This window comes from Tachysurus vachellii, chromosome 7 (assembly GCF_030014155.1).
Source record: "Tachysurus vachellii isolate PV-2020 chromosome 7, HZAU_Pvac_v1, whole genome shotgun sequence".
Lineage (NCBI taxonomy): Eukaryota > Metazoa > Chordata > Actinopteri > Siluriformes > Bagridae > Tachysurus > Tachysurus vachellii.
The window spans coordinates 28,095,865-28,108,255 of NC_083466.1; the positions used below are offsets into that span (position 1 = coordinate 28,095,865).

At 40.5% G+C, this 12,391-nt stretch overlaps 2 protein-coding genes and 1 pseudogene across 3 annotated transcripts in view; 2 read left to right on the forward strand and 1 right to left on the reverse strand.

Annotated features, from left to right (window-relative positions):
- The window catches only part of LOC132849058 (titin-like), a 65,216-nt gene that overhangs the window by 22,034 nt on the left and 30,791 nt on the right, over window positions 1–12,391 (reverse strand). The gene's annotated exons all lie outside the window — the stretch shown is intronic.
- On the forward strand, window positions 2,611–2,707 carry LOC132849308 (U6 spliceosomal RNA; annotated as a pseudogene).
- LOC132849090 (E3 ubiquitin-protein ligase TRIM39-like) lies at window positions 8,428–10,579 on the forward strand. Its single transcript, XM_060875288.1, has 6 exons — window positions 8,428–9,009; window positions 9,098–9,157; window positions 9,234–9,467; window positions 9,563–9,710; window positions 9,903–9,929; window positions 10,035–10,579. The coding sequence occupies exons 1-6, from the start codon at window positions 8,440–8,442 to the stop codon at window positions 10,577–10,579; spliced, it is 1,584 nt and encodes a 527-aa protein (XP_060731271.1). The 5' UTR covers window positions 8,428–8,439.

The window sequence follows — 12,391 nt, forward strand, 5'->3', positions numbered from 1 at the left end:
AGTCTAGCCATAGGATCATATCTGCTTCTCTAGGGATCAGTTGAGTGTTCAGAGATCATGGACTTTTTGAACCATTGTGCACATTAGCTATCTTCATTGAAGGTCTGATGTTCTCCTGCATCTATATCTTGCAAAAGAGGAGACTTGGCTGACATTATTATCACAACAACGACAAAACAATATAATAGAATAAGCTCAGGAATGTTCCTGACACTGAATAAAATAATAATGATAATGTTTTATCCATGTAGAACTCTTGACATGTTTTAGCTCAATCTGCAGTACAAATAAATTCATTTACATAGTTGTACAAATAGCATAATGTACATGGACTTACATAAACTTAGAACTATAGACTATATCATTTTACTGAAGTTTAAAATGCTTTAGTTCACTGCTTGAATTTCCGCCATCTAGTGGCGGCAAGCTGCAATTATATTATTAGAATAACCAAATAACTTCTGTCTCTCTCTTTACGTCACTCCATTTGCTAACCAAATCCCAATCTTTTCAACAGGGAAACATCTTGAACTTGAAGCTTTTATATCTTTCTTTGTGGAATTAAAACTTCTGTAGGTAAATACTGACAGAAACAAGAGGAGAAAAGCAGAATAAGAGAACTTCGATTTGGTAAGTGCTGCTCTCAGTGAGAATACCTGCTGATCGTATGGTTTCATGATTCATCTCTAGTTTGAAGATTTTGCAGGCTTTCTTCCAGAAACTAAAGCCACAGCAAGTATTCTGTAAGTAAACCGGAAAGCAGGAAGAGAGAAAGAAAAGTTAAATTCTAACAAAATTTTTTTAAAGTTAATACAATTCTTCAGATAAATTGTATCAGAGGAAATTTCTCCTTCCCCAGCTCTTGGCTTTTTGTGTAATTCACTGATTGATTTCAAAGTCTCTCATTCACTGTAGTGATTCAGAACTATGTTGGTATAAGAAGGAGGAGATGGTACACAAATACAAAGAAAATGCAGGATAAGGACATGCATGCAGAAATAATTCAGTCAGAGCTCTTAATGACGGCTTAAGAGTACTTAAGAGAGTATTTAAAGCATTTAAAATAGATGTGATATAAAATAGACATGTTTTTTTTAATTATACAGTTGAAATTTTAGCCTTTCTTTCTTCCAATAAATGTTGATTGATATAAGAAATAATAAGTTTTTTTAATTAAAATAGACTTAGATTTTGGCCTTTCAAATACTGATATGGCCCAGGTGAAATTTGAGTTTAACTATCCTAAAATGAACTTTTAATAAGTACTGGTCAAATTCTAATGCATGTTCAAATAAATGCTGAGAAGCAATTGTGTCAAAAAATATAATTGCATTAAATATTTCTACATGAGAATTATTAAGAGCAGTAAACAGAGCCAAAATTTGTTGTGAGAACTCTTTGATTTTTAGTCAAAAGACTTCAGCTAAGCTCTTTTTGTGCTGGGGCCATGGATAAGCCCGGCCACTTTCATCCTAGGATCAGTGGAATGCTGAGACCAGGGATGCTGACACCAGTCCCACCAGGAGATTTCATTCCCCTGCCTAATCCTGGATCCAGGCCTTTGCAATGGGGACTTCATGGACATTGCCATGAACGCGCAAGACAGACAACCTCCCCTCTGGTAAAATAGTCTGGAAAAAGCATCTGCAAAGGTCATTGTGCTCCTGGATTTAATGAGGGCACAGAATAGTGTGGGTTCAACCTTTGACATTTTATGTGCCTTGGTGGAGGTGTGGAAGGCACCGCTGGACAGCCTTTGTGGTTAGGGTTAGAGCACTTCCTCTTTGCATGGAGGTCTGTGTCCAAATGACGGAAATGTTGGGGTTGAGACTCGTTCACTTGTTGAACTCCCCTGTCAATCATCAGGGTGGCCAAGGCACGGACAAGGGCCTCCATTATTTCTCTGGAGTGCTGAAGTCTTGCGGCCCAATGGTCTTGCACTCCACTGGTGGCAGATATGTCCAGAACTATTAAATTAGTACTCCCCCACCCTCACCCACACTATGTGTTAGTGGGAAAGTGACCACAGCTTCTATCGCCTTTCAGCATTCCAAAGTTGGTGATATTTCTCAGATGGTCATGTAATAAGCCCGGCTGGGCCTCCCCAGAGAGAAAAAGGCTGAGGATGCTGGCCCAGTTGTCTTTTTCCCATTTTTTATGGATGGCTGTCCTTTCAAACTTCTGTTTTCCTCTATCTATGTTGCTTAACTTCATGAGGAAGTTCTGGGCATCACAGCAAGGGGTTGGGGAGAGATGTGAGAGCAACGAAGGAGAGAGACAGTAGTTTCTTAGTGGTTATATGTATGCTCTGTATGGGCTACTGGGTCATCGATTGCTGATGGAAATATTCATATTTAAGTGCAATCCATCATGGTTCAATGTGGAGGTTCTGTGTTTTTGTCCACATTCTTCACCACTGTAGAGACTTTCATCTATGGCTGGTTTAACACAGATATTCAATAGATGAGGGTCATAAAAAATGCATGTTGTAGCTATTAAAATCCTTCTTGTGAGGCAAGGTGAATAGGCATTGAAGGTATAAATGAAGGGTGCTGTCATCGATGGAATTCACTGTGGCAGAAACTTAACTTCAGTGCTGAGAAGCATTGCTTGCTACAGCAGCACATATACTAAATTTGGAACGATACAAAAAAGATTAGTAGGGTTTCTGTGCAAGGATGACATGCAGAAGCATTACCATATTTTTTACTCAACACCAGCTCCATCATCAAGATAGCCCAGCAGCATCTCTACTTCTTACGAAGGCTGAGAAAAGCCTATCACCCTCCCCGCATTCTGACTTTGTTCTATAGAGGGACCATTGAGAGCATTCTGAGCAGCTGCATTACTGTCTGGTTTGGGAGCTGCATCGTCCTAGATTGCAAGTCCCTGCAGCGGTTAGTGAGGACAGCTGAGAAGATCATTGGAGTCTCTCTGCGCTCTCTTCCCATCTAGACAGCATGCTGCATCCACAAGGCCAACACACACTCTTCACCCTCCTGCTATCTGGAAAAAAGTACCGAAGTGTAACAGTTTCTTTCCCCTAGCCATCAGACTCCACAATAACTGAACTGAACTGTACCTAGCACGATACGCACACACACACACACACACACACACACACTGCAATGACCCACACCAAATACACACTCTTCTAGTTCACATTTCAGTCGATTGCTGTTTTGCACAATACTTTACAATACGACATGTGACTGCTGCTATAATACTAATGTGTTCATTCCAGTATTTCCACAGATGTAATATAGATTGAACATACAGTATTTACACGGTATTTATTGTCTTTTGTGTATTGTCTTTTATTTTTTGTTTGCACTGTCTTTTAATCTTTTGTCTTGCACTTTGTTACGTCCCGTATTGTTTTCTCTCTCTTTCCTCCTCTTTTCACTGTTCCGCCTTGCAGGTCCTGTGATTGGACAATTCGGCCGTCAGTCATCATTTTACGAACCACTCCAGGAGATGCAAGGCGAAATGTCTTTCAGCCAGCAATCACTGAAAGGAGTTTTTTTAGGGCACCGCCAAAGGTTCAGGAGCCCAAACTGAGTAGTGAAAAGCCAAAAGAAATGCGAGAGTGTTTTTATTGCCATAAGAAAGGACATGTTATAGCGGAGTGTTGTCCCTAAAGGGCAAGCAACAGGCCCAAACAAGAGAGATGGCATTTGCGAATACTGTTAGTCAGAGTACGCCTTCCAAACAGAATAAAGGTGAAATGGACAGCGTTTACAAACCATTTCTTTTTAAAGGTTACAGTATGTATCACTATCAGGCAGAGAGGAAAATGAGGTAGATGTGCAGGTGTTAAGAGACATGGGTGCCGCCCAGTCGTTTGTGTGTGCAGATGTTTTGCCCTTTTCAGATCAAACATCAGTTGGATCCAGTTGGCTTGTACAGAGTTTCAGCATGGAGGTCTTGAGAGTCCCAGTGCACCGTATTCATCTGCGTACAGCCTTGGTGTCTGGTTTTGTGGAGGTAGGAGTACGTCCTGTTTTACCGGTGAAAACGATTTGGCTGGAGAGAAAGTAGTACCTTCGCTGGAGGTAGTTGACATCCTGCCGACAGAGAAAGGCTCTGATGAACTGTCTCAGAAATATCCAAGTGCATTTACCGCTTGCGTGATCACACGTGCGCAATCAAAGAAAGATGGTAATACGTCTTTTTTGACTCTTTCTTATGTTCAGATCAGGAGGCTGAGGAAATACCTGAAGACAAGCTTCATGTCCATGATCAGGGGAATGAAGTGGTAGTGAGCGACCCATTGATATTGTCAGTAACTCGTGAAAAACTAATTGAAGCTCAGATTAATGATGTTTCACTTGTAAAATGTTTTAAATTGGCTGAGAAACCATCTTTTGTCAACAGGTGCTCTCATTGGCACACGATCATTTGCTGTCTGGACATTTGGGGGTGTCGAAAACATACAACCGCATTTTACGACATTTCTTTTGGTACGGTTTGAAGCGTGACGTCGTACAGTACTGCAAGACTTGCCATGTTTGCCAGTATGCCGGGAAACCGAATCAGGTGATTCCACCATCCCCATTAATCCCAATTCCCGTCATAGGTGAACCACTTGAGCATGTTATAGTAGATTGCGTTGGTCCTTTACCAAAGGCCAAATCTGGTAATCAGTTTCTATTGGCGATTATGTGTATGGCTACCAGATACCCAGAAGCAATTCCACTCCGCAAAATTACATCCCGAGCAGTGGTTAAAGCTTTAATAAAGTTTTTTACCACTTTTAGTTTGCCGAGGATTATCCAGACAGATCAGGGGACCAATTTTTTATCTAAATTGTGTGCTCAGGTTTTTAAATCGCTCCATATCACACATCGTATATCCAGTGCTTATCACCCAGAGAGTCAGGGGTCATTGGAAAGATTCCATCAGACCTTGAAAGCAATGCTTAGAAGATACTGCATTGATACAGGGTCTGAGTGGGATGAAAGTGTTCCTTTGCTGTTATTTTCAATCCGTGAAACTGTGCAGGAGTCCCTCAAGTTCAGCCCATCAGACCTGGTCTTTGGCCATACCGTGAGAGGACCATTGAAAGTTCTAAAAGAGAGAATGTTAGGCATGGAGGACTCTAAGAAAACAAATGAGTTAGACTATGTCGGTAAATTCCATGAGCAACTTCAGAAAGCATGTATGCTAGCTCGTGAATCAATGTCTAAGACTCAGGGAAAGATGAAAACTTGGTATGATAAATCTGCTGTCAGTAGATCTTTTGCAGTTGCCGATCAAGTGCTGGTTCTACTTCCTGTTCCAGGGTCTGCATTAACTGCACGTTTTTCGGGGCCTTATGAGATCTTGGATAAGAGGGGAGAGACAGATTACGTATTGAGTACTCCAGACAGAAAACGTCAGAAACGGGTATGTCATATTAATATGTTGAAAGCCTACCATACCAGAGATAACAAGGAGTCACTCCAGGAGAAGGAAGGCTGTGCTGTCTGTTCAGTAGGGGTCACATGTGACAAGAGTTCATCGGTGGAGGAACAAGATAATGTAGAAGGCTTGTTGGAGTTTGATTCCCCATTATAATCTGCTAGATTGGCTAATTCTGAAACTTTAACCAATTTGTCAAGTTTCTTGGTACATCTTAACACTGATCAGAAGGAGGATATCATTAAACTCCTTGGCAAGTTCTCTTCTATATTGGAGGATATTCCTACACTTACCAATGTCTTGCAGCATGACATCAACGTAGGGGAGGCCCAGCCGATTAAGCAACACCCTTATAGAGTGAACTTTATGAAAAGAGCTGCAATGAAGAAAGAAACTCAGTATTTGTTGGAGAAAGGCTTAGCCACTCCTAGTGTTAGTCCATGGAGCTCGCCGTGTCTTTTAGTACAAAAGTCAGATGGTACCGTACGCTTTTGTATAGACTACCGACGAGTCAATGCCGTAACTGTACCTGATTGTTTCCCAATGCCAAGGATCGATGACTGTGTTGACAGTGTTGGTTCTGCCAAATTCGTGAGTAAGCTGGATTTGCTCAAAGGATATTGGCAAGTTCCATTAACCCCCAGAGTTTCTGAAATTTCAGCCTTTGTAACACCAGATTGTTTTCTCCAATACAAGGTTATGGTGTTTGGTCTGCGGAATGCCGCAGCCACTTTTCAGAGGCTAGTTAATTTGGTTCTTGCTGATGTTCCAAATTGTAATGCTTACCTTGATGACATAGTGATTTATTCACAAAACTGGTTTGAACATGTATCCCTTCTAGAAACTGTGTTTAAGCGTTTGCAGAAAGCTTCATTGACTTTTAACCTCTCTAAATGTGAAATTGGTAAGGCTACGTGACTTACCTAGGTAAGCAGGTGGGGTATGGTCAGGTTCGACCGGTGATGGCTAAGATTTCATCTATAAACGACTTTCCAGTACCTAAAACCCGACGTGAGCAATCAATCAATCCCTGTTTGATACTTCTCAAAGAAGTTTAATAGAAGTCAACAAAATTATTCAACGATAGAGAAGGAAGCTTTGGCTTTGTTGTTATCAATACAACATTTCAAGGTTTATATTGGTTCTTCTACCTTTCCTGTGATTGTTTACACAGACCATAACCTTTATTTCACATATGTGTAATCAGAACATGAGGTTGATGAGATGGTCCCTTATTTTCCAGAATTACAATCTTGAGATCAGGTAGAAGAAAGGTACATACAACGTCGTGGCAGATGCTCTGTCTCGGGTCTAAGGAAGAGTACCTACTTTGTTGGGTTGTTTCTATCAAACATGTATATGTTTGCTTTTAAAGGGTGTAGGTGTTACGTCCCGTCTTGTTTTCTCTCTCTTTTTCCTCCTCTTTTCACTGTTCTGCCTTGCAGGTCCTGTGATTGGATGATTTGGCCACCAGTCATCATTTTACGAACCACTCCAGGAGCCAATCCGGTGTTACTGGCCAGGTATAAAGACCCGGATGTTACACGAGTGCGTGAGAGGGCGCGTTGACTTTACCTGGTTGTTTGCTCACCTGTGTTCACTTGCTTTTGTTTATTTGCCTTAGCTTATTTCTAACTCCGTTTAAGTGATTGTGTGTTAAGTTTTTCACTTTGTGAATTTTACAATGCTGCTATCGATGACAATGCTGTAACTCGACTCTCGGTTTAACGGTGTCCATTCCAGTCCTTATTCGATACATAGTAATTGGGACCAGGTTAGTTGGTCACGTGACTTACTGTACATTTCATCACGCAGAGTATGTACTTATGTTATTAGGCAGGGTAGCTAGCGGCGTTCTACGCTAAAGATGTTTCTTTTCTGTTTTCTTTTGTTTAGCTAAGTATTTTTACCTGAGATTTAGTTACTGTATTTGTTTTATTGAGTTCTTTTCTTTAGCACCGCTCTTGTACCTCACTTTGTTATCGTTATCTTTTGTTTGTATATAGTTTGTAAATAGACATTTTTGAATGTAATTTTTGGTTCAATGATTATGGAATTATTGGATGTTTATTTTGTTTCCGACTTATTGTTACTAAAAAGCAAACCAGACTCAGCTTCCATCTCTGCCTGTTTACTTGAACACACCACAATTCACCAAATAGAGCAAAGGTTTTCTTTGGATCGCATTTTAATAATTAAATTTTCACGTGTTACGTCCTCATATCCTCTAGACCCATAGCAAGACGTAACACACTCTTTACTCCAGGTTGCACAAATGCACTTTATGTGTCTAGGACTACTTACTAAGTCCTTAACTCTGTCTTTGTTTTATGTAGCACCATGGTCCTGGAGAAACGTTGTCTCATTTCACTGTGTAGTGCAACAGCTATATATGGTTGAAATGACCATAAAAGCTTCCTGACTTGACTTGAAGCAAGAGATCTTGCAGGGTGCAGCAAGTTTAGGGAGTGTTGTCCTTATTTTTGTCAGCAGGTTCTGAAAAAAAATTCATATGTCACTTTAATGCTGACAGAAACCCTTTATCTCCCTGTATGTGCTGTACCTTATGATACTCCCTTTGCTTCTCACTGAGGGGGAGGGGTCTGTGCCACAACAGGGGTGATGAAGCATCGCTGTACTTTTTAGCACCCGGGCAGTAGTTTTGAATCTAGGAGTGTTTTTAGGCTGCTTCTGGGCTAATATGTGGGCTCCACTGTCACAGAGGAAATAATACACAGGTGTTAGAATCGTACTATTAGACCGGCCTCCGTTACATCTTCAGCCAAAGCTCGACCATGTGTAGTGTTGTTCCAGATAGTCTCCAGCTGAGAACTGCTGCTGCTCCTCCACTGGCAGCACTCACAGTTCATTAACTACTGAACAACCACTTCTCCATGCTAGATGATGTTTTTGTATGTTGCTCTGGATAAGAGCATCTGCCAAATGCTGTAAATGTAAAGGATGCTGACCTGAAAATTAAATGAAGTGGCACAATTTATTAAACAGGATGGAATCTCTGTGTCTCCTGTGTCAGTCATGGCTTCCTCCAGCAGTGCCCTGTGTGAAGATCAGCTCCAGTGTCCCATCTGTCTGGATGTGTTCACTGATCCAGTCTCTACTCCATGTGGACACAACTACTGTATGATCTGTCTCAAAGAGTTCTGGGACAGCAGTTCACACTGCCAGTGTCCAGTGTGTAAAGCCAGTTTCCCAAAGAGACCTGAGGTATGTGCGAATACGTTCATCTCTGCATTTGCTGCTCCATTTAAGAAGTCTTCTGAAGTTCCAGTGGGGAAAAACACCCAATCTCAGGTGTTCTGTGACATCTGCTGTGAAAAGAAATGTGCAGCTGTGAAGTCCTGCCTGATCTGTATAGTCTCTTACTGCAAGACTCACCTGGAACCTCATGAAAGAGTTTCTTCATTAAAGAAACACAAACTGATCAACCCTGTGGAGAACCTGGAGGACTACATATGTCAGAAACATGAGAGACCCCTGGAGCTGTTCTGTAGAGATGACCAGACGTGTGTGTGTCAGTTCTGTACTGAAGGAGAGCACAAAACTCACAACACTGTTCCTCTAGAGGAGGAGAGCAGAGAGAAGAAGGTGAGAGACTGAAAACAATAATAAATCATTAAAAAATGTTTACAAATTGATTATAATGAAAAAATTTTCATAAGCAAAATTTCAGCAGATGATCCATGAGCGACTGAAGAAGATTGAGGAAATCAAACACTCTGTCAAACTCAATGAAGTAAGTCTCTTAACTAATAAACATATGACATATTTATTCGGAATAGAATGATTTTGTTTAACTTGTCCCATATTAGAAAAGCACAGAGAAGGAGAAAACAGACTTTGTGGAGATCTTCAGTAATCTGATGAGCTGCATTGAGAGAAGCCAGACTGAGCTGTTTAAGGTGATGGAGGAGAAGCAGAAAGCATTAGAGAGGCAGGCTGAAGAGTTCATTAAAGAGCTGGAGCAGGAAATCACTGAGCTAAAGAGGAGAAACACTGAGCTGGAGCAGCTCTCACACACTGAGGATCACCTCCACCTCCTACAGGTCAGAGTCCCTCTGTTTCTCAATATCAATGCAGCACATGACAGGACAGCAGTCCCCATGCTGAGGGATTTCTCCTCTCTCCTGCTGTACTGTAGATTTACCCGTCACTGTGCAGCCCTCCACACACCCAGGACTGGACTGACCTCACAATTAACACTCATCTGAATGTGGAGTCTCTGAGGAGAGCTCTTTCTCAGCTTCAGGAAACTCTCAGAGAAGAAATGGAGGAGATTCCAGAGATCAGTAAGTGTTTAATGATTTGTAAGAAAATGTTTTTGTGGAAAAGATTAATTTTACTATTTATACTAAATTACTATTATTTCATAATGAATACTTTTGTTGTTTTTTTTTTAACAAAAAAACCCACAATCTAACCATCAATGAAGAAAAATAAAATGTTAACAATTAATTATTTTCAATATATTTTCCAAACAGAACTGAAGAAAATTAAACAATATGCAGGTTTGTGAGCTCTTATTGATCACATGACTAAATGTATTTAGATTTCTTCACTGTTCCACACTGAGCAGTAATAAAACTGATGTATGCTGTGTTTCTGTCTCTCAGTGGATGTGACTCTGAATCCTGATACAACGAATCCTTATCTCATCCTGTCTGATGATGGGAAACAAGTTACATGTGGAGACACAGAACAGAATCTCCCTGATAATCCAGAGAGGTTTGATGATTGTGCCTGTGTGTTGGGAAATGAGGGATTCACCTCTGGGAGATTTTACTATGAGGTGCAGGTCAGAGAGAAGACTGAGTGGGATTTAGGAGTGGTCATAGAGTCTGCTAACAGGAAAGGGGAGATTACAGCCAGGCCTGAGGATGGATATTGGCTTTTGTGGCTGAGAAATGAGTCTGAATATGAGGCTCATGACTCTCCTCCTGTCTCCCTCTCCTTGAAACAGGCTCCTCAGAAGGTGGGGGTGTTTGTGGATTATGAAGAGGGTTTGATCTCCTTCTATGATGTTGATGTAAAATCTCATATCTACTCGTTCACTGGTCAGACTTTCACTGAGAAACTTTATCCATTATTCAGCCCCTGTCTCAACGACGGAGGTAAAAATTCAGCACCACTGATCATTTGTCCCTGTAATCAAATCTAATATATGGTTCTAAAAGTTTATCTATATTTAAAGAGTTTAAATAATCACCACTATATATTTTCGCTCTTTACTGTTGGTCAAATGTAATAATAAAAGCTTTATTCTAATCATTAGATGAATAAGTAGAAGTTCAGTTTCTAAGCTTTTGGGCCAAAAATAACATCCTCACTGAGTGAACAGTGGAATTATTTAACTGGTATCTCTTGTATAGACAGTTTTATTTTGTGTGAGGAATAACTGATGACTGGACATTGAATTATTGCACAAATAAAATAAACACTTATTCCACTTGTACCACTATTACCACACCTCACTGCTAGTGCTGGTGAATACTCTGTAACTGCTGCCTCCATGTTCACACTTAAAGTTCACTCAAAACCTGTTTCTGAAAAGACATGTTTAACTGCTGTGTTCTTACAGCTGAGTGAATTACTTCTGATGGAGCTTTTATTATAACTTCATGTTAAACGAATGGAGGCAGTTTAGAGATTATGACTCATGCCTCAGGTGCCAATAAAGAGGAAACTCTGTTTCTCTGTTTACCCACAATCCATTTTCAATCAGATTGATGTCTAGAGATTTATTTTCAGAAATACCTCAATCTCTGCATTTATTAATGAGGCAGAGTAGATGTTCTCACAGCCGACTTGCTCTCAAACCTCTAACAGCACCTCCTCCACCTGTGCTCCACTCTCAGGTACAACAAACCTGATACTATGTCAGAGAGACAGCGTCTGTCCACTGACCTCAGGGGCATGGCATCCCACTCACGCTTAACTGGTATCAGTTATATGTTTTTATGAGCTGCACCATTCGTTGCCTTTCATATCTCAGATATTTTCTAATTTATGACATGATCCTTTTTTTTAATATTAATTCTTCATATGTTCTTCAGTCACAGCATTTTCTGTATATTCTACTGTTTGTTTAAATAATGAAGAATTTTGAAAAATATTGTTTCCTTATTAAACATAATTCTGTGTCTTGGGCCGTTCTTTGCTTTACTGCTGTATTTCTCTTTTACTGGATCGTAATAGAGTCAGATTTCATAAAAATCTCCAAATCATTCTTAGAAAAGTTTGTGGAATTACTTCTGTTCTTTGGCACAGCAACAGAAAAAAAACAATCATTTACATTTTCTTGGTGTTTAAATAAAATAAAAAAATAATTACATAAAAACACACATTTTTTTGGCAACTTTCAAACTTTTTCTTTATATCTTCACTCCTCTTCCCTACTTTTCCACTTCTTCGAGAAAGCCCTAAGTAAGAAAAAATGACAATAACCTGATAAGTTGTTTTGTTGAGCTTGTGTCTCTAATACATTAAGAATATATAAGAACATTGAACTGTCGATGAGTTTATACTTTCCTGATTTGTAAAATTCATTTTATTGCAGTGAGCAATAACAAGAAATTAGAAGTATAAGAATAAAGAGGTTGAATAGTTCTGTGGGGGGGCACGGTGGCTTAGTGGTTAGCACGTTCGCCTCACACCTCCAGGGTTGGGGTTCGATTCCCGCCTCCGCCTTGTGTGTGTGTGGAGTTTGCATGTTCTCCCCGTGCCTCGGGGGTTTCCTCCGGGTATTCCGGTTTCCTCCCCCGGTCCAAAGACATACATGGTAGGTTGATTGGCATCTCTGGAAAATTGTCCGTAGTGTGTGATTGCGTGAGTGAATGAGAGTGTGTGTGTGTGCCCTGCGATGGGTTGGCACTCCGTCCAGGGTGTATCCTGCCTTGATGCCCGATGACGCCTGAGATAGGCACAGGCTCCCCGTGACCCGAGGTAGTTCGGATAAGCGGTAGAAAATGAA